Source organism: Ascaphus truei, chromosome 21, assembly GCF_040206685.1.
Source record: "Ascaphus truei isolate aAscTru1 chromosome 21, aAscTru1.hap1, whole genome shotgun sequence".
Lineage (NCBI taxonomy): Eukaryota > Metazoa > Chordata > Amphibia > Anura > Ascaphidae > Ascaphus > Ascaphus truei.
The window spans coordinates 5,329,863-5,352,209 of NC_134503.1; the positions used below are offsets into that span (position 1 = coordinate 5,329,863).

Genomic DNA, 22,347 nt, shown 5'->3' on the forward strand with positions numbered 1-22,347 from the left:
GCCAGCGGGATCAGCAGCTTATTGCAAAGATGTGTCTCTTTGATCTGGGAGAAGTGATCTTGTGGCTGAGACACTAGATCATTATGATGGTCACAGTCACTATGGTTGAGAGTTGAGCAAGTCGCTCCCTCGGCTCGTGGCTCATGTCACATAGTTGGGTGGTGGGACCTGGCACTGGTTTGTTCAGTGGGTCAGCGGCCCTTTCACTTGTAGCACTGCATAATAATAAGTTCTGCGCTCTCCGGATTCTTCATGTCTGTGTTGTCATTAAAGGGCCCGTGCGAGTCATGCGGTGCTGGAGGACCCAACCTGTGGGCCTGTCTGCAGGTAACCGGCCTCTGCGGGAGGTGTTCTTTTGTATACTGACCGCTTGTTACAGTGTTAGGCTACAGCCCCAGGGTCCACGGCGGTGCGCGCGTCTGAGAGCCTGGCGGCGCGTGCACGGGTAAAAGCCGCGATCTGCCGTCTATGTGGAGCGATGGGATGTGTGGGGGGGCGGGGAGGAGGGGGGAGAGGCAGTCGCAGCCATGGCGTCAAAGCAAAATGCAGCACTTCACTGCCATTGGTCTACACTACCTGCACTCCTATTGGTCCACACTATCTGCCCTGCCATTGGCTGCCCGCACACCACGTGATCGCGTTGCTGCAAGGAAAGACAACATTTTTATCTTCAGAATAGAACAATGGTGCTCAAAGTGCTGTGTGTGTGCTTCTGAAGGGAGGGAGACACTGGGTATTAAGGTATTGTGTATTAGTATACTCAGTCCATAATAATGGGGGGGGGCACCAGGAAGCCCTGAAGGTTGGGGAAGTTGTCCTAGGACACCCTCCTTCACCTCATTGGGATAGCCCCTTAAGAGTACTCACAGTCTGTTCACCTCCAGAGTCTCCCTTCCAATGCGTGCTGCTATGTAAACGAATTCCAGAGATGTAGGTGTGTAGCGCACAGCATCCAACAGAGAACAGGTCTGGCAAAAACTTTCTTTATTGGCAAGGCATAAAAAGAGGGGCGCAACCCTTCAACGCGTTTCGTGCAAAGCACTTTGTCAAGAAGTGCCTCTACACGATATACAGCCACTTAAATACACACAAAATCTGTCAAATCTCGCGATATCTCGTGACGTCATCAGACCGCTACTATCCAATCAGAAGGACATTCCCCGCGCATGCGCGCCGCGATCGAGCCCAGCGCTAGCAAAATCACCGCATACCACACCTCTCACTGTCCCTGCGATGTGCACCAGCTGGAAAACACAACGCTGCTCAGGAGACCAGCCCTGGGAGCGGCAATCAAGCACACTAGACCCCTCGCCACGCGCATGCGCATGCGGACGTTCCAAACATGCCTAATCCACTGACTGATCGGTGCAGATGAGCTGTCAAGTGTAAAAGAAGCAGACTCACCTGCACCGCTCCCCCAGCAGGGCAATAACAGGTTAATACAACTTCACATATGAAAAGGCGGCCCATATCCACACAGATTTACGTTTAGCTTGGCCCATAATGTTGCTATACATCAAAGCAATTAAACAAATGCAATTTATTATCTAAACACTTAACTAAACTAGACTAAACAAGATACATGTGCTCCCTCTTGATGAATGTGATCATTATGTATATATAAAACAATAATTGAATGTTAATTATTTCTACTGTGGAGAGCCTAATAGAAAAAACACAGAAATGTATACTTTTTGGCAATTGTACACTAAAGATATTATTAAGAGCCATTATACTACAAGGGAACGACAATGAGGGACAACCAATAGTTTTATATTTGTGCCTGGTTTTGAGCAGCTGTTTCATTATTTTAGATTTTAGATTTATAATTGATACTGTTCTTTAATGAAACAGCTGTTCATGTTCTTTATTTTAAGGATGTATCTTGTTTAGTCTAGTTTAGTTAAGTGTTTAGATAATAAATTGCAGGGACAGTGAGAGGTGTGGTATGCGGTGATTTTGCTAGCGCTGGGCTCGATCGCGGCGCGCATGTGCGGGGAATGTCCTTCTGATTGGATAGTAGCGGTTTGATGACGTCACGAGATATCGCGAGATTTGATAGATTTTGTGTATTTAAGTGGCTGTATATCGTGTAGAGGCACTTCTTGACAAAGTGCTTTGCACGAAACGCGTTGAAGGGTTGCGCCCCTCTTTTTATGCCTTGCCAATAAAGAAAGTTTTTGCCAGACCTGTTCTCTGTTGGATGCTGTGCGCTACACACCTACATCTCCAACATTTTTATCTTCCCTGACAGTGGTCCTGTCATCGCACTTTGCGCGTCCACACACACGGCGACTGGGGCCTGCCCCATAGAGGGCTGTGCTCTGGTGTGTGGCACGCACGCCGTAGCGCGCCCTGCAGCGGCCACTGGGGACTCAGCCTAAGGAGCAGTGCATTAGAGCAGATGTTGCTGAAAGGCGGATCCTTTAGCTGTGTGTGTGATCCCTGCTCTCTAACTTTCAGGACGGCTGTCCGTATGTTGGATGCGGAGAATCTTATGCTGATCACAGTACTCTGCATGCGCAGGTCAGTGTATCCCAGTGATGCAAGTGTTCATCTCACCGGTGTGTCTAGATTTCCTAACTGTTCCTTTCCCTGCTGTCTCTGTCTGTCTCTTTCTGTGTCTGTCTCTCTCTTTCTGCCTTCTATCTTTCCTTCTCTCTCCTCTCTCTGATGTTCTGTCCTTCCTCGCTGATTATCTGACTCCTCCAGGCTAAGAAGCACAATCTCACGGTGAACCTGACCACGTTCCGTGTGTGGTGTTACTCCTGTGAGAAGGAGGTGTTCCTGGACCCACGGGCGCCCCCTCCCTCCCAGAAAACATCCCCCAAACTCAGCCGCCGGGTGCGTCTCTTGCAAAGTGTGTGCAGGGGCTGTGTGAGGGGAAAACCGCCATGTTCTGTGTGTGCATCGTGTGTGTGTATAGACTGGAGACTGTATGGGGCCTGGTTTTATACCTCTGTTAAATTTTGCATTGTATGTGAGTATACGGGGTGCGTGTGTGCATGTGTGCATGCACGTGCTGCATTGTATGTACGTGTACAGTGTGTGTGGTGTGTGTGTGTGTGTGCACATGCTGCATTGTATGAGTATACAGGGTGTGTGCATGCACGTGCTGCATTGTATGTACGTGTTCAGGGTCTGTGTGTGCACGCGCACATGCTGCATTGTATGTGAGTGTACAGGGTCGGTGTGTATTTGTGAGCACACATGCTGCATTGTGTGTATGTGTACGGGGTCTGTGTGAGTGCACATGCTGCAGTGTGTGTGTGTGTGCACATGCTTCATTGTATGTGAGTGTACAGGCTGTGTGTGTGTGTGTGTGTGTGTGTGTACATGTGTGTTCAGGGGCTGCATGGGGCTGTGTGTATATTGCTGGTTTGTACAGCAGCTGTGTGTGTGTGTGCGCTGTAATTGCGTGTCGGTGACTTTTACCTGCCTCCAGGACTTGCCGTCTCCTGCTCCCCTGTTGAAGTCGGTTCCCATCGCGGTGGCAGGTGACGGCGAGTCGGAGAGTGATGATGACGACCTGAAGCCCAGAGGTAACATGTCAGCTGACCTTTGACTCTTCCATACATGCAGTCTCGCATAAAACAGAGCGGAGAACATACTACATGCTGCAATATCAAGAATGTTCCCAAAGTGTTAACACTTTCTCTCCCATATACTCTCCTCCGCCTCATACACTTGGCTCTGTTCTTCATGTCCTGTGCTTCTCACATAGAAACGCAGAACCATTCTGCCCACCCTTTCTGCTATAACACCTCACACCCCATCTGATCCTTGGGCTTTCTTTTGCATTTAGGATTTAGCCTTCTGTTTATCCCTAGCATGTTGGAATCCCCTTACTGTTTTAGCCCCCTACCACCTCTGCTGGGCGACTATTCCACAAATCCACCACTTTCCATGAAGAAGCACTTCTTCACACTTCCCCTGAGCGCCCTCCCTCCCTCCAGCTTTAAGAGAATAACCTCTTGTTCTAGCTCTTCTTTCTCTGATATATCCTTCTCTCCTGTACTTTTTTTTTTTTAAACCCTTGTATGTATTTGAAAGTTTAAATGATATTGCCCCTCTCCCTTCTCTCCTCTAAGCTGTGCATATTAAGGTCCTTTAGTCTTTCCTGATGAGCCCTTTGCTGGAGATAAGCCCATTTTTTTCTGTTGCATGATCTGGTCTCCAGAATGGAACATTGTACTCTGGGTGAGGTCTCACCAATGACCTATAAAGTGGCATCACCCCCTCCCTATACACCCCAACATCCTGCTGCTAATACCTCTCCCTATACACCCCAACATCCTGCTGGTAATATTTCTCCCTATACATCCCAACATCCTGCTGCTAATACCTCTCCCTATACACCCCAACATCCTGCTGCCAATACCTCTCCATATACACCCCAACATCCTGCTGCCAATACCTCTCCCTATACACCCCAACATCCTGCTGCTAATACCTCTCCCTATACATCCCAACATCCTGCTGCTAATACCTCGCCCTATACACCCCAACATCCTGCTGCTAACTTGCCCTATACACCCCAACATCCCGCTGCTAATACCTCTCCCTATACACCCCAACATCCCACTGGTAATACCTCTATACACCCCAACATCCTGCTGGTAATACCTCGCCCTATACACCCTAACATCCTGCTGCAAATACTTTTTTGTGTACGGAAATAATGACTCTTGGGTCCCGCTCCTATATAATAGTTGACATTATCGTCCTGTACTCTGACTTTGGATTTTCGTGACCCAAGTGCTTTATTTTTCACTTTTTGTAGTTGTCTTGTCCATTCGTCCAATATCCCTAAATCATTAATCCATTTTGTTTATTCCCCCCTGCACCCTTGGAGTGTCAACAGTGTTGTAGATCATCCAAAGGGCGTACTTTCCGTTCCAGACCATTTGTAATGTCACAAATAAAGATATTAAAGAGCACAGGTCCCAGTCCAGATCCCTGAGATACTCCTCTGGTTACCTTCCCCTCCTCTAAATATACTCCCTTTACCACAACTCTCTGCCCCTATTATTCAACCAATTTCTTATCCATTGAACAACCTTCCAATCCCAAGCATTGCAACTTGTGTATCCGCGTTCTATGTGGGGCAGTGCGTCATAGGCCTTACTGAAGCCTTACTGAAACCTAGGTAAGTTACATCTACTGATCCAGCCTGATCTAATTGATTTGAGTGAGTAAGGTAATAGATTTGTTTGACCTGTTCTCCCCCCAGTAATTACATACTATCTGGGATCTTGTAAATTGCTGGACTTTAGATGGTCAACAATCCCATCAGCCGTGTTTCCATTAATGTCCCCGGTACTGACGCCCGGCTCACCGGCCTGTAGTTACCCGCCTCTTCCCTACTTCCACTTCTGTGACGTGCGATTCCGCTGGCTCTTCTCCAGTCACCTGGTAATAGTCTGGTTAAATAGTTCTGCTGATGGTGTTGCCAGCGTACCCCCCAAGCTCTTTCTATGTCATTGGATGTATCCCGTCCTGACCCCATTGGCGTGTCTGCAACTCCTTTTCTTTTATATTCCTGTTACTCAACTGTGGCCCCATCTCTTTCAACTGGGAAGAGTGAACAGAAACAATTATTAAGGAGACAGCTATACCTTATTCATCAAGGGTGTTTTCTTCTGTCTTATAACTCCTTTATTCCGCCTTTCACTTATATGCCTAAAAAAGGTATCGCCACCCCCTTCTTTCCTGGCTGAGCTATTTCCTCTTTTACTTGGGCCTTGTACGTCTTCTTATTTACTTAACCTCCTTCTGCCTGATATACTGTAGTTATATATCCCCTTTCCTCAGTCTCTCTATATTTCCTAAAAGCGGTCTTTCTACAGAAGCTGCCACCTCGTTTGAGAACCACATTGTCTTTTTTTTGCTAACCTGCCTGACACAAGGATTTGCTGCCTTTTTAATATTGCATCTTTTAGCTTTTCCCACTGCTCCTGCACTACACTCAAATATCTCCCCCCCTGCCAAATAAATGCCCCCCCACCCAGTATGAATGAAGGATGACCTTCTCGCCAGCTTTTAGGGTTACTCAAAGTATTTGTCTTTCCACAGTGCCTTGTACTAAAGTAGTCTTTGTGGTGTTCACATAAAGGCCGCTCCCTTCCTCTGTTCCTGCCTTGCTCCCTACTGTGCTATACCAGATGACACTATATTTAGAAAGCACAATGTCCAGTGCTGATTTTCATTGTTCCATGGTTGTATTTCCTACACTACGACACTACGAGCATTTGCACACCTTGCCCAAAGTCTCGTTACTGCTTTCTCCCAATCCTTCTGACAGTGTTGATCTTGTCCGTATGCAAGCCGTCTTCTATTCCCGTTGAAATTTTCCTGCTGTAATAAACCACCCACTTATTGCCACCTCTTCAAGTGGGGGGGGGGGCAATTTTTGGATTTAGCTTGATTTTTTTATTTTTTTTATTCCTGCCTCTCGCTCCCTCTCTCCCTCTCTGCCTCTTGTGCGCACTCTCGCTTCCTCTTTGCCTTTTGCTCTCGCTCCCTCTCTGCTCCTTGCGCGCGCTCTCTCGCTCCCTCTGCTTCTTGTTCTCTCCTCCCCCCCCATCACTGTCTCTTGCTCTCTCCCAGGCCTCACCGGAATGAAGAACATTGGGAACTCCTGTTACATGAACGCTGCCCTGCAGGCTCTCTCTAACTGGTAAGCATGGGATCCGTGTGCCCTCTCTGCGTCTGGGATGGATGTTTCACTTGCTTACAACACCCTAAATGTCCTGTAAGCTGTTCATGGTTCACGCTTTCCTCCCCTCAGCCCGCCCCTGACGCAGTTCTTCCTAGAGTGCGGGGGGCTGGTCCGGACAGACAAGAAGCCCGCGCTATGCAAGAGCTACCAGAAGCTCATGTCTGAGCTGTGGCACAAGAAGCGGTAAGGAGCATCTCTGGTCCGTCTATGGCAGGAGTGGCCAACTCCAGTCCTCAAGGGCCACCAACGGGTCAAGTTTTAAGGATACCCCTGCTTCAGCACAGGTGGCTCATTCTTTGACTATGCCACCTATGCAGAGATCCTGAAAACCTGACCTGTTGGTGGCCCTTTAAGGACTGGAGTTTGCCACTCCTGGTGTAGGGAATTGTTTACTGCCCCTCTGCAACCAAGCGGTTAAATGGAGGGAGAGAGTTAGTTAGTTAGTTAGTTAGTTCCTGGCGTCTTTAACCCAATGAATATATTCCACGTTTTTCTTCCAGATGTTTTTTTGGGGGGAAACTCTCAACCTTGGGAGAGTAGGGGGTCCCATCCCAAAGGGGTAACAATGGTATTTGGGAGGGCAGTGGGGAACGTTTGCAGAGCAATGCGTCAGTCTCTGAAGCGGTTGAAAGTAGGGGATACAGTGTTACTCTGCTGCTTGTCCCCCCCCATCTCCCCTCTGCAGTCCCAGCTACGTGGTTCCCTCCAGCCTGTCTCACGGGATCAAGCTGGTTAACCCTTTGTTCCGTGGATATGCACAGCAGGTGAGTCCGGGAGGACGCATACGGTTGAGTTCTGCAAACTGGGAGGTTCCTGGACTTCAGAGGCTCGCGCTTTAACTGCAGGGTAACTTTGTCTGCCCACGTGGCCTCTGCTCTCCAGGACACCCAGGAGTTCCTGCGCTGCCTAATGGACCAGCTCCACGAGGAGCTGAAGGAGCCAGTCCCCCCCGAGGGCCGCGAGCGAGAGGCTGAGGAGGAGGAGGAGGAGCGGCGGGAGGGAGAGCGCAGCACCGCAGAGGACTTCCTGTCATGTGACTCGGGTGGCGAGAGGGGGGAAGGGGGAGGAGGGAAGGTGTGTTCGCTGGCGGAGATGGAGTTGCTGATCCGGGACGAGGCGGGGAGGGGGATCTCTGAGAAGGAGAAGCTGAAGGAGCGGAGGCTGTCATACTGTCACCGCAGGACCAGCTCCGAGCAGGCGGACGAGGACGCAGATGTGGACACAGCGATGACGCCAGGTGACAGGCCAGTGTGACCAACGTGTGGCTACAGCACAGCGTGTTAGGATGCTATGTAATAATGTGTTTCTCTTATATAGAACTGACAGTGTACGAAGCGCTGCACATACAGTAGAACATTCAGTCCCTGATCTGCAGAGCTTACAATCTAATTCTGGTGTTCGAAGTTCAGTGACTTATTCAAGGTCACTGGCACTAGAATTGTACCGGGCCGGGCATGTTAACCACTTACCTTTCCTAATAATACTTGAAGTATAACGCACTGTACAGGCGTATACAGCACACGTCAGTGCCCTGAAGAGCTTACAGTCTGATTGTTGGTGCCTGAGCACTGCGAGAACGTGACGCGTTCACACTCGAGCTTCTTCTCCTCAGACCCTCGGTGTTGGAGCCGTTCTTTTTCCAATATCTCTGTCTCTCCTCGTCCTCTCCAGAGCCGGATAACGACGCCTACATGCGCTGCTCCTCTCGGCCCTGTAGCCCCCATCCTGGCGACCTGCACCCCAAGCTCTCGAGCAGCCCCCTGCGCTCTGCACACCCGTATGTCTTGAAAAAAGGTAACTGCGCAGAAAGCTCCATGGAGGAAGCAGATTCTGAGCCCAGTGGGCATTGGGGATCTATTTCAGGGGTGGGGCAACTCAAGTCCTCACGGGCCACCACCAGGTCAGGTGTTCAGGATATCCCTGCTTCAGCATATGTGGCTCAGTCTTGGAATAAGCCAATAATAGAGCCATCTGTGCTGAAGCAGGGATATCCTGAAAATCTGACCTGTTGGTGGCCCTTGAGGACTGGGGGTTGGCCTCTCCTGGTCTATTCATTAAATAAACAGCGACACAATTAGGGAAAAATTACCCAATGAATGACGACTGTTGGTAGCGATAAAAATTGGGATTCTCAACTTATTCAATAGGAATTATATAGGCAGAGATCTGTCCGATAAAACCCCTCTGCATGGAGTTGGTTATAAGTCTGTATGTAATAAAGGACAATGGCTGTTTGGTGAATAGTGGTTGGGTGTAAGGACCACGTGCCCATGTGTTATACATAATATATAACATGGGTAGGGAACGTCCACCTGTGTTATTTTTCTTTCAAAAATCTACTTATTGTGGGGGCTCCCAGCCTGAGCGCCTTGCCTTGTGTCGCTAAATCTGTACATTGTACGGTACACTGAGCCACTCCGGTTCCAATGAGAATTCATTGTGTTATACATACACATTAAAGGGAGGGGCGTCTCCCGGAGGTTAAGGAACGGCCCGTGCTTCAGTGAAACTTCCTGTCAAGGGCTCGCGGTCAATAGAGAAAAAGGAAAGAGGGGAACGCTGTATCTAATGCAAAATGAATAGAAAACTTCACAATATAATGAGGAGAGATACAAAAAAAGTGGCGAGAAACGCGTTTCATAAAGCACAAACTGAGAAACGCGTTGGGTTCTCTCTTTTGGGGCATTTCCCAGCATTATATTTTAAGTTTGGTATTTATATTTTTGTATTAAATTTTATTGTGTTTTTAGACCAAATGCTCCAGTAGTTGCTTTTTCTTCTACATTAATATTGGGATTTGTATCAGATACATTACAAATCCGTGCAACTTTGTACAGCATTTTGACCCGGCCATTATCCAACTCTGTGTACCTGCCATTACTTCCCTCATTGCCTTAGCATTGAGTCTGTTCCCATGTTAAGATCTACTATTTGGCTTTGTGCGAGGAGCTCTGCATATAGTACAAGGAAGTGTCTTTAATCTCTGCACCTTTCAGCCAACAGGAGAGAAGTGGATGTGTGAGCCTATGGGAGGGCAGGAGGAGAGGGGTTCTCTGCGTTATTTCAGCTTCTGTCCGCCTTGTGCTTGCAGCGCAGGTTCTGGGCGCGGGGAAGCGTCGCTCCGAGATCCGATACCGCAGTGTGATCTCCGATATCTTCGATGGATCCATCCTGAGCCTGGTGCAGTGTCTGACCTGTGACAGGGTGCGCCCCCATTTGTTTTTTTTTTAGACGGGGGCAGAAGCAGGAGTGTGTCTGACTCCGTGGCTCCTATTCACTGTAGTGAGAAGCGGGAAATGTGCAGGGACGTTACTGTATCTGTGTCATTGGTGCCCTGCTGCTATAATAATCCAGGAGGGAGATTAACAGGAATATGAGCAATTCCTACTTCAGTTCAGGGGTGCTGGATGCATGGAAGAGCCTCCCAGCAGAGGTGATTGGGGTGTATACGGAAACTGAATCCAAAAATACATGGTACTTTTTGATGTGATAAGAGGGTGCCAGACACATGGGGCTCCACTTCGCGCTTCCGTCCCCTGCTGTCACGCAAGAGGTGGCTTGTCACCGCTCACCCACTTACCACACACTGCACATGCCTCCCGTCAGGTGTCCACAACCATTGAGACCTTTCAGGACCTATCGCTGCCCATCCCAGGAAAGGAGGACCTGGCAAAACTTCACTCCACCATCCATCAGAGCGCTGTCTCCAAGCCTGGAACCTGCGGGGACAATTACAACACCCACGGGTGGCTGTCCTTCTTCATGGACTACATCCGCAGGTACCTGCCCCTTCACAGCCATGCTTGTTAGGCCATAGAGTAGTGGTTAAGAATCCTTGTGTGCCAGTAGATTAAGGTATTATCTGGAAGGCCTTACAGTAAAATGTTAGTACTAGATGTATTGGGTTTCATAAGGGGGGCCTCTGTTTCACAAGAGTATCAGTTTGGCCTTATTCCTGAGAACCCATATTGTGTGTATGCGCAGCACTGTGTACACTAGCTGTGATCGTTAAATAAAAGGTTGAGGGTACAGCTGGCTTGACAGTACTAGCTTTAAAACCCTGGTGTAGGGAGAGCCCACAATGCTTGTAATGCCCGGGGGGAGATGTCTCGTGCTCTAGTTTAGCAGGTTCCTCACTCGCTCCTGACGATCTGCTTCCAGGTTTGTGGTCTCCTGTATTCCAAGTTGGTTCTGGGGTCCTGTAGTTACGTTGGAGGACTGTCTTGCTGCGTTCTTTGCTGCTGATGAGTTGAAAGGTGAGACGCAAACTCTGCAAAGCTCACAGCTAAGACTGTTTCACTCATCCATACAGTCCATGAGTTTTATACACATATTATTAATAGGGTATTAAATGCACCTTTTGTATAATACACATGGGGGAAAATACTGCATTGCACGCAAAAGCTACATGCACAGTCATTCAATTATGTGGCAAGTGTCATGTTCTCCTTGCAGGCTTTGTGGTTCATACATGTATTGTTATAATAGTGAATATTATGCAATATATCGCAAGTGACAACATATTTAAACCATAAGTGCATATGTGACTAGTGACCAGGGGGGAAAAAAATCTTTGATTAAAACTTCTATATTGCAGCTCAAAACTCAATCCGTTCTTCTTGGTAATCCCTTCAGTGAATGGGGAGCGCAGTCATACAACCGGAAAGCGAAAAATATAAGTGCAGTGATTCTTCTAAAACCAAATCGGATATATAAGCCATTTCATATGAAATTGCATGTCCCAAGAGGGGTAATCGGGCACTTCTGATCCAAATCTGCTGTCCGGTAGATGTGTCTTCTTGGAATATGGGAAGAATATGGTATCCAGTTAACCGCAAGGAAAGAATTTCGGTTGAATGATTGCGCTTTCATTCACAGAAATGTATTGCTATAAATATTCTGACTCATGCACACTGTGGCTAGTGAGTAGAGCCAGACAGTGCAACTCAATCCCTATTCCATGCAAGGGTGAGGCTTCTTCTTTCTGAATTGTTTATTGGGGGGAACAAAACAGAAATAAAAAGGGGGCTAAAGTACTGGGGAAATACACACTAAGGGTTGGGAACATGTACTAAGAATTGGAATGGGTAACAACAAAGGCTTCTCACAGGGAAACACTGGGGGGCGGGGGGCAGTAAGTGTTCAGTAATAATGGGAATCTGTGTGTCAGATTGTGACTTCTCTGCACATCTCTCTCTGCTCCTAGGCGATAACATGTACAGCTGTGAACGCTGTAAGAAGTAAGTGCCTCTCATGCCTTCCCTCTCTATCACACGACGTCTGTAGGATAAAGCTTTCGCTGTCTGACAATGACTTGTTAGTATCTTGTTCTCCCGTATCGCAGCTGGCTACTGACAAGTGATGTCTCTCCTGCAGGCTCCGGAATGGCGTCAAATATTGTAAAGTTCTACGCTTACCGGAGGTGAGTTACCCATCCCGTGCGCGCCATGCTGTATGAGGACCGTGCATCTGGCGGCTTCTCTTTCCCCAGGACAGACGGATGTATGTATATCTTTATGTAGCACCCACCGTGTACTCAGAACTTTACAGAAATGGACAATACAGGGAATTTTTTATATTTTATTATTATAACACATTAAGTGCAACAAACAAAATCGGGCAATAGGAAAGGAAATCCCTGCCCCGGAGAGCTTGCAATCTAAGTGGTATGTTGGGGACACGGAGGCAGCAGGTGAGGGAGTAAGTGCAGTAGATGGCAGTGCTTGGCCATGATGGTTGTTTGGGCGTTGCTGTGGGACAAGGGCCATGAGTCCAGGCTACTGAAATGCTTAATTTAAAAAAGGTGATTATTTTTTTAAGGTTTGATTTAAAGGTGGGGAGAGAGGGTGCTTGGCGTATACAGAGTGTGACAGATTGGATTTGTGAGTGTTTGAGTGAGGAGAAGTAGTGTTTTGGCCTTAGAGAGAGCAGAGTTAAAAACAGGAGAGGAGAAATGTATAGTGCAGAAAATAAGCCCGAGGGTGAGATTTCCTCCATAGGCGTTCAGAGGAGTGAGTGCAAGTGCAAAGGAAGAATCTAGCCAAGGCCGTGGGTTAGAGGGATGGGTGAGCGGATGGGTGTGCTGGAGCCAAGGGGCATACAGATCAAATGAGGAGGAAAGGCTAGAGTTAGAAGAGTTGACAAGATTGTCCAGTTCAGAGGAAGGCTAGCGAGAGAAGAGGGGTTAGTGTTCAGGGCACAGGTGGAGTCTGGAGTCTCTGGAGTGAAAGTCTCGAGAAAAGCGAGTAGGAAGGAGGGTGGTGAGGAAAATGAATAAAGTCCCCCAGTAAAAGGACACGATAGTAAGAGGAGAGAGAGAAGAAAAGCCAGGATTCAAAGTCGTAGAGGTAGGTGTTCTGTAGATTATGGCCATGAAGAGGGGGGGGAAGAGAGGAGAAACTCTGGACAGCGTGAACATCAAAGGAAGAGAAACAGATTGATGCATAGGGCGGAGCTGATATCGACAGAGGGAAGATGAGAGAGAGACAGACAGACCACCATAGTAGACGGCAGAGTTATGTTGTGAGTGCCAGGTTTCTGTTACAGTGAAGAGCGAGAGCAGAAGAAGTTGACTAACAAGGCTCTGGCTGTACACAGAGAGCGGACATTCCACAGGGCACAGGAGAAGGGAGACCTGAGAAATAGGTATTAAGTTTGATGGGTTAACACCCTTAGCAGGAACATAGGAGGAGGTGAGAGCAGGTGTATATATGGCCAGATCCAGGATTAGAAGATATATCCCCAGCAGCAAGGAGTAGTAGTGAGAGAAATGAGGTGAGAAGGGGATCTGTGGGAGTGGTTTTTACTGAGGGGTGCTGAATTAACTGGGATAGAGGTATGTAAATACTGGGCAGATGCAAAGGTGGAGGGAAGGAGAGATTAGCTATGGATAGGGGGAGGAGAGGAAGGAAGGTGGGGAGAATAGAAAAGTTTACAAAGGAGTGAGGAAACTGCAAACAGAAAAAGCAATTGGGATGGAGCGCAGGTAATAGGGAGACCAAGGTAAGAGGAGCAGAGATTGCAGGATTTGAGGAGTAAGCTAGAACGGGAAGTGTAGCACTGAAGGGTAAACCGGATTTTTAAAGTTGGTGTTTCTGTTTTTATAATGGGTTAGAGTATATAAAATGTCCAGTTGTCACAGCTGCATAGTTGGTTTTAAAAGCACTGAATGCATTTTTGGTGCCCGAGGCTCCAGCAGAAGGGGTTGAATAATGAATCTGCGAGCAATCACTTTTTTTTTTAATATCCTTTCTGGATGAATTTATGCAATGGCGTGTGCACGTCTCACTCATTTGCTTTCTCTGCACCATGATGTGTCTGTATTGGTGCATATTGTCATTGTGCGTGTGTGTGTGCTATGTTGACACAATGTTAATGTGTTGCACTGTTAGCTCAGTGTAATGTCTGTGTGTCATTCCGTCTTGGCACGGTGTAATATCAGCGTCTCTGTCTCTCGCTGTATGTGATACATCTGTCACTGTTTCTCCCCCAGATCCTCTGCATTCACTTAAAGCGTTTCCGGCACGAGGTGATGTATTCCTTCAAAATCAACAGCCACGTTTCCTTCCCGCTGGAGGAGCTGAACCTGCGACCCTTCCTGGCTAAAGAATGTGTTTCCCAGATCACCAACTATGACCTCTTGGCTGTTATATGCCACCACGGCACTGCAGGCAGTAAGTATAGGAAATAGACCCTAAAACTCCCTGAACCTCTCGGCCATCGACTCTCCTGTAGTACTCACCTTTCCCATCCACTACTGTACTAATCGGTCTGCTGGAGTCTGCATTCGGTGCTGGAGGGGTGGCCTGGAACACGCTGCTGTGCAAATCCCATAGGCAGTGGATGGCTTAACCCAGGGGTGGCCAACTCGTCCTCATGGGCCACCAAAAGGTCAGGCTTTCAGGATATCCCTACTACATACAGCACAGGTGGCTCAGTCTTCAACTGAGCCACCTGTGCTGGATATCCTGAAAGCCTGACCTGTTGGTGGCCCTTGAGGACTGTAGTTGGCTACCCATTAGTGGATTATGGGTAGATGCCATGCAGTTAAGTGCGCACACTCGTATTTGGAATAACCCGGGTGTTCTGCCTGTCTCATCTCACCCGTACATGTCTTTGCCCTGTGCAGGTGGGCACTACATATCTTACTGCCAGAATGTGATTAACGGACAGTGGTACGAGTTTGACGATCAGTACGTAACAGAAGTGCACGAGACCGTGGTTCAGAACGCAGAGGCGTACGTCCTGTTCTATAGGTGAGCGGCTTCCTGGGAAGCTACGGCTACAAGACGGAAAACCCCAGTTATTTATCCAATTATTTTATTATTCGTTTCCTTTTTTGCATCACAAGTGGTACAAACGCACAATGAGTCACACAGCATCTTTTTTCAGACACTCGCTCTGCTTTTATTTGTTCCCCTTGCACTTATCCTGGGCAGTTTTTAATTCCCGCTTCTGCAGATACATGCACCATATCCCTCCCCCCGACATCTCTCTGCTCTTCTCTCCCTGCCCAGGAAGAGCAGCGAGGATTCAGAACGGGAAAGGCAGAAAGTCGTGTCTCTGGCCGCCCTGAAGGAGTCCGGCCTGCTCCAGTTCTACATCTCCCGCGAGTGGCTTAACAAGTTCAACACGTTCACGGAGCCGGGACCAATTAGTAACCAGAGCTTTCTGTGCTCACACGGGGGTAAGGCCGGGGCGCGGGGTGGGGGAGAAAAGCTAGCGACGGATTAATACAGACTCTGAAGTTCTGAAACGTCTGCTCTACTACCACTGGCCATTAGTGTGTGGGCGTACACAATACCCATTTGATACTTTTAAATACTTTATTGCTGAGCTTATTTATCCACATTATCTTATTTTGTGAACTTATTTCCTAAGCGGTGATTTGGGGGTGAATGTTTATTTGTATAGCTGCAGGCCACACTATCCCATGCAAATGAATATTGTTGCCAATACTTGCATTTTGCTGATGGTGAGGAACGCCAAGGCCTTTAAATACATAAATATGGAGGGTTGACACTTTGAGCAGTTTTGAGAATGATTTGATCATCAGCATCCAATGACCTCCTGACTTATTCCACCTTCTTCGTGTGCGAGTGTATCCTACTCATATGTAGGAAGGGGCTACAATAAGAAGTGGTTTGTATTGGAAATTGTACGTAGCAGTGTGTGCACTAAGTGGCTGTACAATCCCAGAGGGCATTGAACTGGATGGGGCGTTATCATGAGTAAGGAGGGATTCTCGCTACATCTCCCTTTATTCTTGCAGGGATCCCCCCCAACAAATACCATTATATTGATGACTTGGTGGTGATTCTGCCTCAGAATGTATGGGAATATTTATACAGCAGGTAAGGCGCCACCCGTCACACGCGCGTTTTGTGCCCCTGTCACACACTCTCTCTCCTGTGTGTACTGTGCCAAGATGTCAGACTGGCCGTTTGTTCCTGTGATTTTTTTTTATTTTCCCCCCTCTCGCCAGGTTTGGCGGGGGCCCAGCTGTCAATCATCTGTATGTGTGTTCCATATGTCAGGTGGAGATTGAGGCGTTGGCTAAACGCAGGAAGACTGAAATTGACACCTTTATTAAGGTGAGGACATGTGGTAATAGGGTAACCGCTTGTATGAATGTCTTTATATAGTGTCCACTGTGTACGCTGTACTTTAAAAAAGAGACAATACAGTGCAGGAAATCACTGCCCCGGAGAACTCGCAATCTAAGTGGTATGTTGGGAGATGTGCAGAGACAGCAGGAGAGGGATGCCCTGTATGCCCCTATATAAGTAAAGGGATTTCAGCCCTTCATTCCCTGTACACTGTATGTTACCTTACATTATGATGGAGGGATTGATTGGTATTCTGTTTAATGTTTCTGCTCCCTCTTCAGCTAAATAAAGCATTCCAGGCGGAGGAGTCTCCCAGCGTGATATACTGTATCAGCATGCAATGGTTTCGGGAATGGGAAGCCTTTGTCAAAGGGAAGGACAATGGTAAGAGTCCCCATATATTGGTTCCGTATGTCAGTATATGCTGGGGGAATCTAGGACAATTGGCTACAACAGGTAATGTAACCCCCTAACTAACACATTAACTCTAAATGTAACCCCTCACTCAATCTTATCCTACAAACACCAACCTTAACACAAATGTAAACCCCAACTCTAAATATAACCGCTTACCCTAAAATTTTAAAACCCTAACTCCTTACTATGAAAAGCCCTTACACTAAAAACCCTAAATAGCGATTTTGAAAGGGTTTGGTATAACCTCCCTCCAACCACAGGGTGGCACAGACACCATTAAGCTTGTGATTCCTCATCCAGCTGGCTGATTGTGATACAAAACAAGTCTGTGACCCATTAATGTGTACGTTCAGCTGTTGGGTGACAGTTTTTTGTACATAAGATCTTTGTAACCCGCGCGTTCCTCAATAGAATGGTGACAAAATTCAGCCAAAGATCCACCGCGCCCATCCTTCAGTGCAACATCATATTTTGTTTTCCTTTCTAAGATTCTCCAGGTCCAATTGATAACAGTAAGGTAGCACTAACCAAGAGCAGTGGACATGTGCAGCTAAAGCAGGGTAAGTCTTGTGTTTCCACTTGTCTCTTGTTGTTTTTGGTTTGCCCTTCCAAGGATTCATGGCTCCTCTTCTTCCACAGGTGCAGATTATGGGCAGATTTCAGAGGAGACATGGAATTACCTCTTCAACCTGTATGGGGGTGGCCCAGAGGTAGCCATCCGGCAGACTGTGGCACAACACCAGGACCAAGAGAGCCTACATGGAGAGCAGAAGATTGAAGCCGAGACCCGAGCTGGATAATAAAGATGAGGTATGGCTGGGCAGTGAACATGGTCATAGTTGACAGCAGCACCTAATGCTGATTAAGCACACACTGCTGCTGGTGCTAGACCCAATGTCCCAGCATTTTACTGCTGTTCTAGGAAAGTTCAAGAACACATTCCTGTTGATAAAGTGACCGTGTGTTCACACTTATTTGGAAGCTCCTTGTCGTTTTGAGATATTACTCTTGCATGCACAATAGTGCCACTTGGGTGAGTCCAAAGCTTCTCTCTCCTCATCTCTTCCCCTACAGGTCCTGTCTGATCTCAACAGCTTGCAAGTGAAGCACTAATTGCTGCTGGTCACTTATGCACACTTCTAGAAGCACCTTCAGAATGAGCTGTGCACTGGCACAGGGGTTTTTTTTTTTTTGTTTTTTTTAGCATTGTTTGGAGCTGTTACAAATAGAAAAGTTATTTAAAAAAAAAAAAAAAAAAGGCTTATTTAACTTCCCAGGTCTTAGTTTACCAAAGTGTGGGATAACGTAAATGGAAGTACAGCTACTTAACAAAAGCTGTCTCCAGATCCTTATGCGTGCTTGGCAGGGATGCAGAACGGTTTAAGTTTATTTAGCATGCCATGTAGAAGGATATAAATATTCCATATGTGCATAAGCAGACAGATACCACTGTAACAGGTGTTTACACAAAGGCATGGCCTTGTGATGGAAAATCCCTGTCACACAGCCAGCTTGTCTTATTAATAGTACGGCCTTGTTTATACCCCATCCCCCAACCCCATGCACTCACACTAATCTCCAGCACTTTTTTGAGGGTAAAGAAATGAAGCCATGTGAGTGCTGCGATGGTTCTAGGGATCACAGGGGCAATTATGAAAAGGCAAGTTCTTTTTCATCAAAGGATTGTAGACACGACCTTAATGAAGACAACACTGCACACAAGCTATAGAAAGCAGAACCAGGAATGCAGACTGAGAAGCACCTTTGTATGTTACACACACTGTGAGGCCTCTGTTAGCAGCGAAACACCAGTGTAGGATAAATGAATCTCTAACAGTGGCCATGACTCCTTCCCACCTTGTTAATGAGAAGTGGTTTCACGGAGCAGAGTACAGGATACTCGACACTCATGGCTGTGTTTGTTTTATGTGTTGTAATCTGCCTCAGACCCACCGTACTGTTCTCTCACTGTGATATGCATGTTGCTGTGTTGCATCTACACCCATTTTGTACAGACTCAGTATTACATGGCTTGTGCTTGGTGTCGAGAGGAATCATTTCAGTAAATATTAAATAAATTCATAGATCAACACAGCTATCCGCTTCTCTCTGTATCAGGTTTGTAAATAGGCCCATGTAATGTATTCACTGCTATCTTAAGGATGAGAAAGTCTGGGAATTAATTTGGAAGAAGTATGGAACCTCAACTCCATATCACAATAACCCTCCCACTAAATGGAAAGGCACAAATGTGGCTTGTACACAAAGGCTGACTACACCCAAAGCATTTTAAATATTCTAAAAAAATTATGTGGATGCTGGGGTTTGAGCTTACTGGGAATGTGTGTTAATTTGAAAATGTGAAGCATGAAGTGTCCATGGTGCCACTATAACACCATTTATGGTATATATCTAGGGTGCTAAAGACCCTCCCCCAAAACAGGTTAGGGTTTAAGGATATCCTAGCTTCAGCACAGCTGGTCCGCTGTGCTGAAGCTGCGTTATCCTTACACCCTAACCTGTTTGTGGGAGGGCCTTGGACTGGCGTTGAGCACCCCAGACGTACTGTATATAGTAAGTTCCAGGGTATCAAACAGCAATGTAACTTTAAACTCTCCAGAGATTATGTAATTTAATTATCTAGCAACAAAATGCCTCTAATACTGGTGATACCTGCTTGCTAAACTGTCTCAACAAAAAACTTCATATTAAAATCCCACTTGTCTAAACCACCCTTCTCCTGCTGTTACCAAATGGACCCGCACAGGCAGAGCCATGACATTAAAATAAGTGATAACTGTACAGCTGCAGAACACAACAGAACCAACACATCCGTTACTTGGTATCATTTAGATGGATTATTTTGATATTTGACACTTATTTCCCGACATGAAAACCTTAGTACTGTATTGAAGTGGGGTGTTGCTGCAATTATGTAATGTCATTTCTATATGTTCCACCTAGCTGCTACTTAAACTCCAGATAATGTTCAGATAATGTTCAGATAATGTTCAGGCCCCCACCCACCCTTCTCCCAACATATTTTGTATATATCACCAAGATGCTGGAATCAGTTCATTGGCCTGTATATCTACTGCCCTGAATCCACCACATCTACGTTCCGAGCAAGACCTTCATGGAAAAGTAAATAAAATATATATCACACAAATAAAATGCTGAAAGCCAACACAAATTTGGCATATTAGTTTATTTCTAGCAGTACTGCAGTTCTCAGAACTGAATGGCAAACTGTATCATGCTTATGGTTACATGGAGTATGGTTCCTCCTAGAGTCTCTGTATTCAGTGTCCATTGGACATCTCTAGTCACAGTGAGGTGTCCCTCCCTGTCTCTCAGGACACAGGGTGGATATTTCTACCTGTGTTACAGAAACACTGAAATCCAGAGCTCGCTGCTCCAGCACGCGAGGAGTTAAAAACAAGCACAAAACAAAGGGTCGGGGGAGAAAGGTGCTCAATATCTTCTAGGTTAAAATAGAACTGTACAATTTGGCAGGTTTTTTTTTTTTTTTTAAATCTCTAAACACTTCAAGCGAGGAAAAGCACAGGGGCTGTGACAACAACAACATAAAAACAGTGCATAAAAACTAAAATATCTTTCTCTTTCTGGAAAAATACTGATGTAACAGCTTTGGCAAGGGAATCTCGTCCCTTGTATTTACAGATGTGCCTTTCGGGTTCGGGCTACTTCAGCACGGAAGGGCAGGGGGAACTTTCTGCAGTAGGGTTATGAATATGGCATTCGTATCACTTTTTAGCAATGAAAGTGTATAATCTGCTTTACATTCTTGCCAAGAGTAACTGCAACAAATACATTTCCCCTCAGCTAAACTACCTATTGTGGCAGGAGTGGCCAACTCCAGGCCTCTGGGGCCACAGACAGGTCAGGGGTTCAGGATATCCCTGCTCAGCACAGGTGATGCAGTGTTTCCTGAGCCACCTGTGCTGAAGCAGGGATATCCTGAACACCTGACCTGTGTGGCCCCAGAGGACTGGAGTTGGCCGCCCCTGTATTATGGTGTCATGGGCAATGCAAGAAAGCTGGGATGTGCCACCAGGGCTGACAATAATATACTGTCCACCGACACTAAATCTACAAGAAGCTCTACGTAATTTATTTTGTTTGCCACGTGAACACACAACACTTGACTCCTTTAAAGCAGAAGTTACCTGTTCAGCATTGTGTCACAGGATCCTCCAACTACAAAACAGTGATAAGCAGACTGCCTGTTCCAAACTGAAGGCCAAGGGAGCTTCATAAAAACTGGGCAGAGCTGCAAGACAACAAGCACTTGGACACACAGAAGCCGGGTTACTACTCAAACCCAAGGAAAGGATGGCTACTTAATGGGGTTAGTGGTTTGCTGCTCATAACAGTGTAACTCCTGGGATACATGTGACTCGGAGGTGCCTCCTCCGGCAGAAGACAATGCCAACAGTTGATTCGGCCTCTGCTTGTGTAGTTTTTCTGCCCAGTCTTCAATGTTTAAAATGCCGATATATGCTCACAAACTGGATAATCATGGCTGTATAACCATGGTCTCTCTGACTCAAAAGCAGAGCAAGAAGGTTAAGAGGTTTGTCATCTGAGAACCTTCTTTGTTATCAGCGTCTCTGAAATTCACAGCCATTGTAGAGGTGTCTCGTCTCGCCAAAAACACCACCCACCCCTTGATTTAAAAGCATGTGTTGGAAGATGGTGATGCATTTAGTAACCATGCAGCAGGAAGATAAGAAACCAAAAAGGTGACCCTCAGTTGAGCATAGGCAAGGAGACAGGGCGAGCATGCAGGTTGTGCAAAGTGACCGGGGCACTTGAGTTCCAACCGGACAGGAAGTGAAAAACCAAAAAGGCAGGATCAAGGGGGAGGCCATGTGAGAGGGACAGAGTGTAGAGGGAAGGACAACAATTGTGCAGGCGATGGAGAAAGCGTGAAGGAAAATAAAATACTGGATGAGTACGGTCCAGGTTCTGTCCCTCAAGCTGTAGCTTGGCCAGGCAGCATAAACTGAAACTATGCGTAATGTGGGAGTCATTTAAACTTCGCCCCTTTAGATAGGTCATACAAAGCTGGTATTTGTGATTGGAAAGTGCCATGCACCAGATAATAGGTACCTGCTCAGATCATGAAGCTAGTGCAGAGATGGGTGGCATGTGAGATAGAGGTGAAAATAACTCTGATTTAAGCGATCTTTTCTGCCTAAAGAGTCCGACTGAAAAGCGGTTATGGAACTGTGTGTGATTGTGTATTTTTCCTCCTGTTTATAGCTCGCCCCGAAGTCCTTGCACCAGCACAACTCCTTTAGGAATCTAGAACATAAAAAAGAAACAAAACTCCTGTTAGAGGGGGAAAAAAAAAAAAAATGAACATCAGGAACCACTTTGTAAAATCAAGTTAGTCCCCTTGTGTACCATCATTAAAGTGCGTCGCCTCTGCAGAGTGTGCCGGTGTGACTTGGTTTTATGGTCTGTGGCTTCAGTGCCCCGTTTGTGTTTGGTTGGTACAAATTGGGCATTTGTATAGTGTTCTGGCTACTTCAATGTCCTTTACATGAGTGAGGAAGACCATTCGCTGATGTG

General features: G+C 46.7%; 2 protein-coding genes across 7 annotated transcripts in view; one reads left to right on the plus strand and one right to left on the minus strand.

The window, feature by feature from the left end:
• Window positions 1–18,840, plus strand: part of USP20 (ubiquitin specific peptidase 20) — a 122,515-nt gene extending 103,675 nt beyond the window's left edge. For 5 of the 6 annotated variants that reach the window (XM_075578643.1, XM_075578644.1, XM_075578642.1 and 2 more), the window contains 23 exons: window positions 274–327; window positions 2,464–2,526; window positions 2,713–2,844; window positions 3,446–3,542; window positions 6,610–6,679; window positions 6,791–6,904; window positions 7,407–7,485; window positions 7,604–7,958; window positions 8,393–8,515; window positions 9,813–9,925; window positions 10,328–10,500; window positions 10,883–10,977; window positions 11,928–11,961; window positions 12,098–12,143; window positions 14,214–14,394; window positions 14,850–14,976; window positions 15,238–15,407; window positions 15,993–16,074; window positions 16,206–16,314; window positions 16,611–16,713; window positions 17,235–17,306; window positions 17,386–17,556; window positions 17,821–18,840. In XM_075578643.1, coding sequence (XP_075434758.1) covers window positions 274–327; window positions 2,464–2,526; window positions 2,713–2,844; window positions 3,446–3,542; window positions 6,610–6,679; window positions 6,791–6,904; window positions 7,407–7,485; window positions 7,604–7,958; window positions 8,393–8,515; window positions 9,813–9,925; window positions 10,328–10,500; window positions 10,883–10,977; window positions 11,928–11,961; window positions 12,098–12,143; window positions 14,214–14,394; window positions 14,850–14,976; window positions 15,238–15,407; window positions 15,993–16,074; window positions 16,206–16,314; window positions 16,611–16,713; window positions 17,235–17,306; window positions 17,386–17,546 — 2,553 coding nt within the window. In that variant the 3' untranslated portion in view covers window positions 17,547–17,556; window positions 17,821–18,840. The remainder of the gene's footprint in view (window positions 1–273; window positions 328–2,463; window positions 2,527–2,712; window positions 2,845–3,445; window positions 3,543–6,609; window positions 6,680–6,790; window positions 6,905–7,406; window positions 7,486–7,603; window positions 7,959–8,392; window positions 8,516–9,812; window positions 9,926–10,327; window positions 10,501–10,882; window positions 10,978–11,927; window positions 11,962–12,097; window positions 12,144–14,213; window positions 14,395–14,849; window positions 14,977–15,237; window positions 15,408–15,992; window positions 16,075–16,205; window positions 16,315–16,610; window positions 16,714–17,234; window positions 17,307–17,385; window positions 17,557–17,820) is intronic. The other variant, XM_075578647.1, reaches the window with a different exon arrangement.
• A 1,078-nt stretch (window positions 18,841–19,918) lies between these two features.
• FNBP1 (formin binding protein 1) overlaps window positions 19,919–22,347 on the minus strand; it is an 89,202-nt gene continuing 86,773 nt past the window's right edge. The window contains exon 18 of the mRNA XM_075578650.1: window positions 19,919–22,077. Within this exon, the coding sequence (XP_075434765.1) occupies window positions 22,070–22,077 (8 nt within the window). The 3' untranslated portion in view covers window positions 19,919–22,069. The remainder of the gene's footprint in view (window positions 22,078–22,347) is intronic.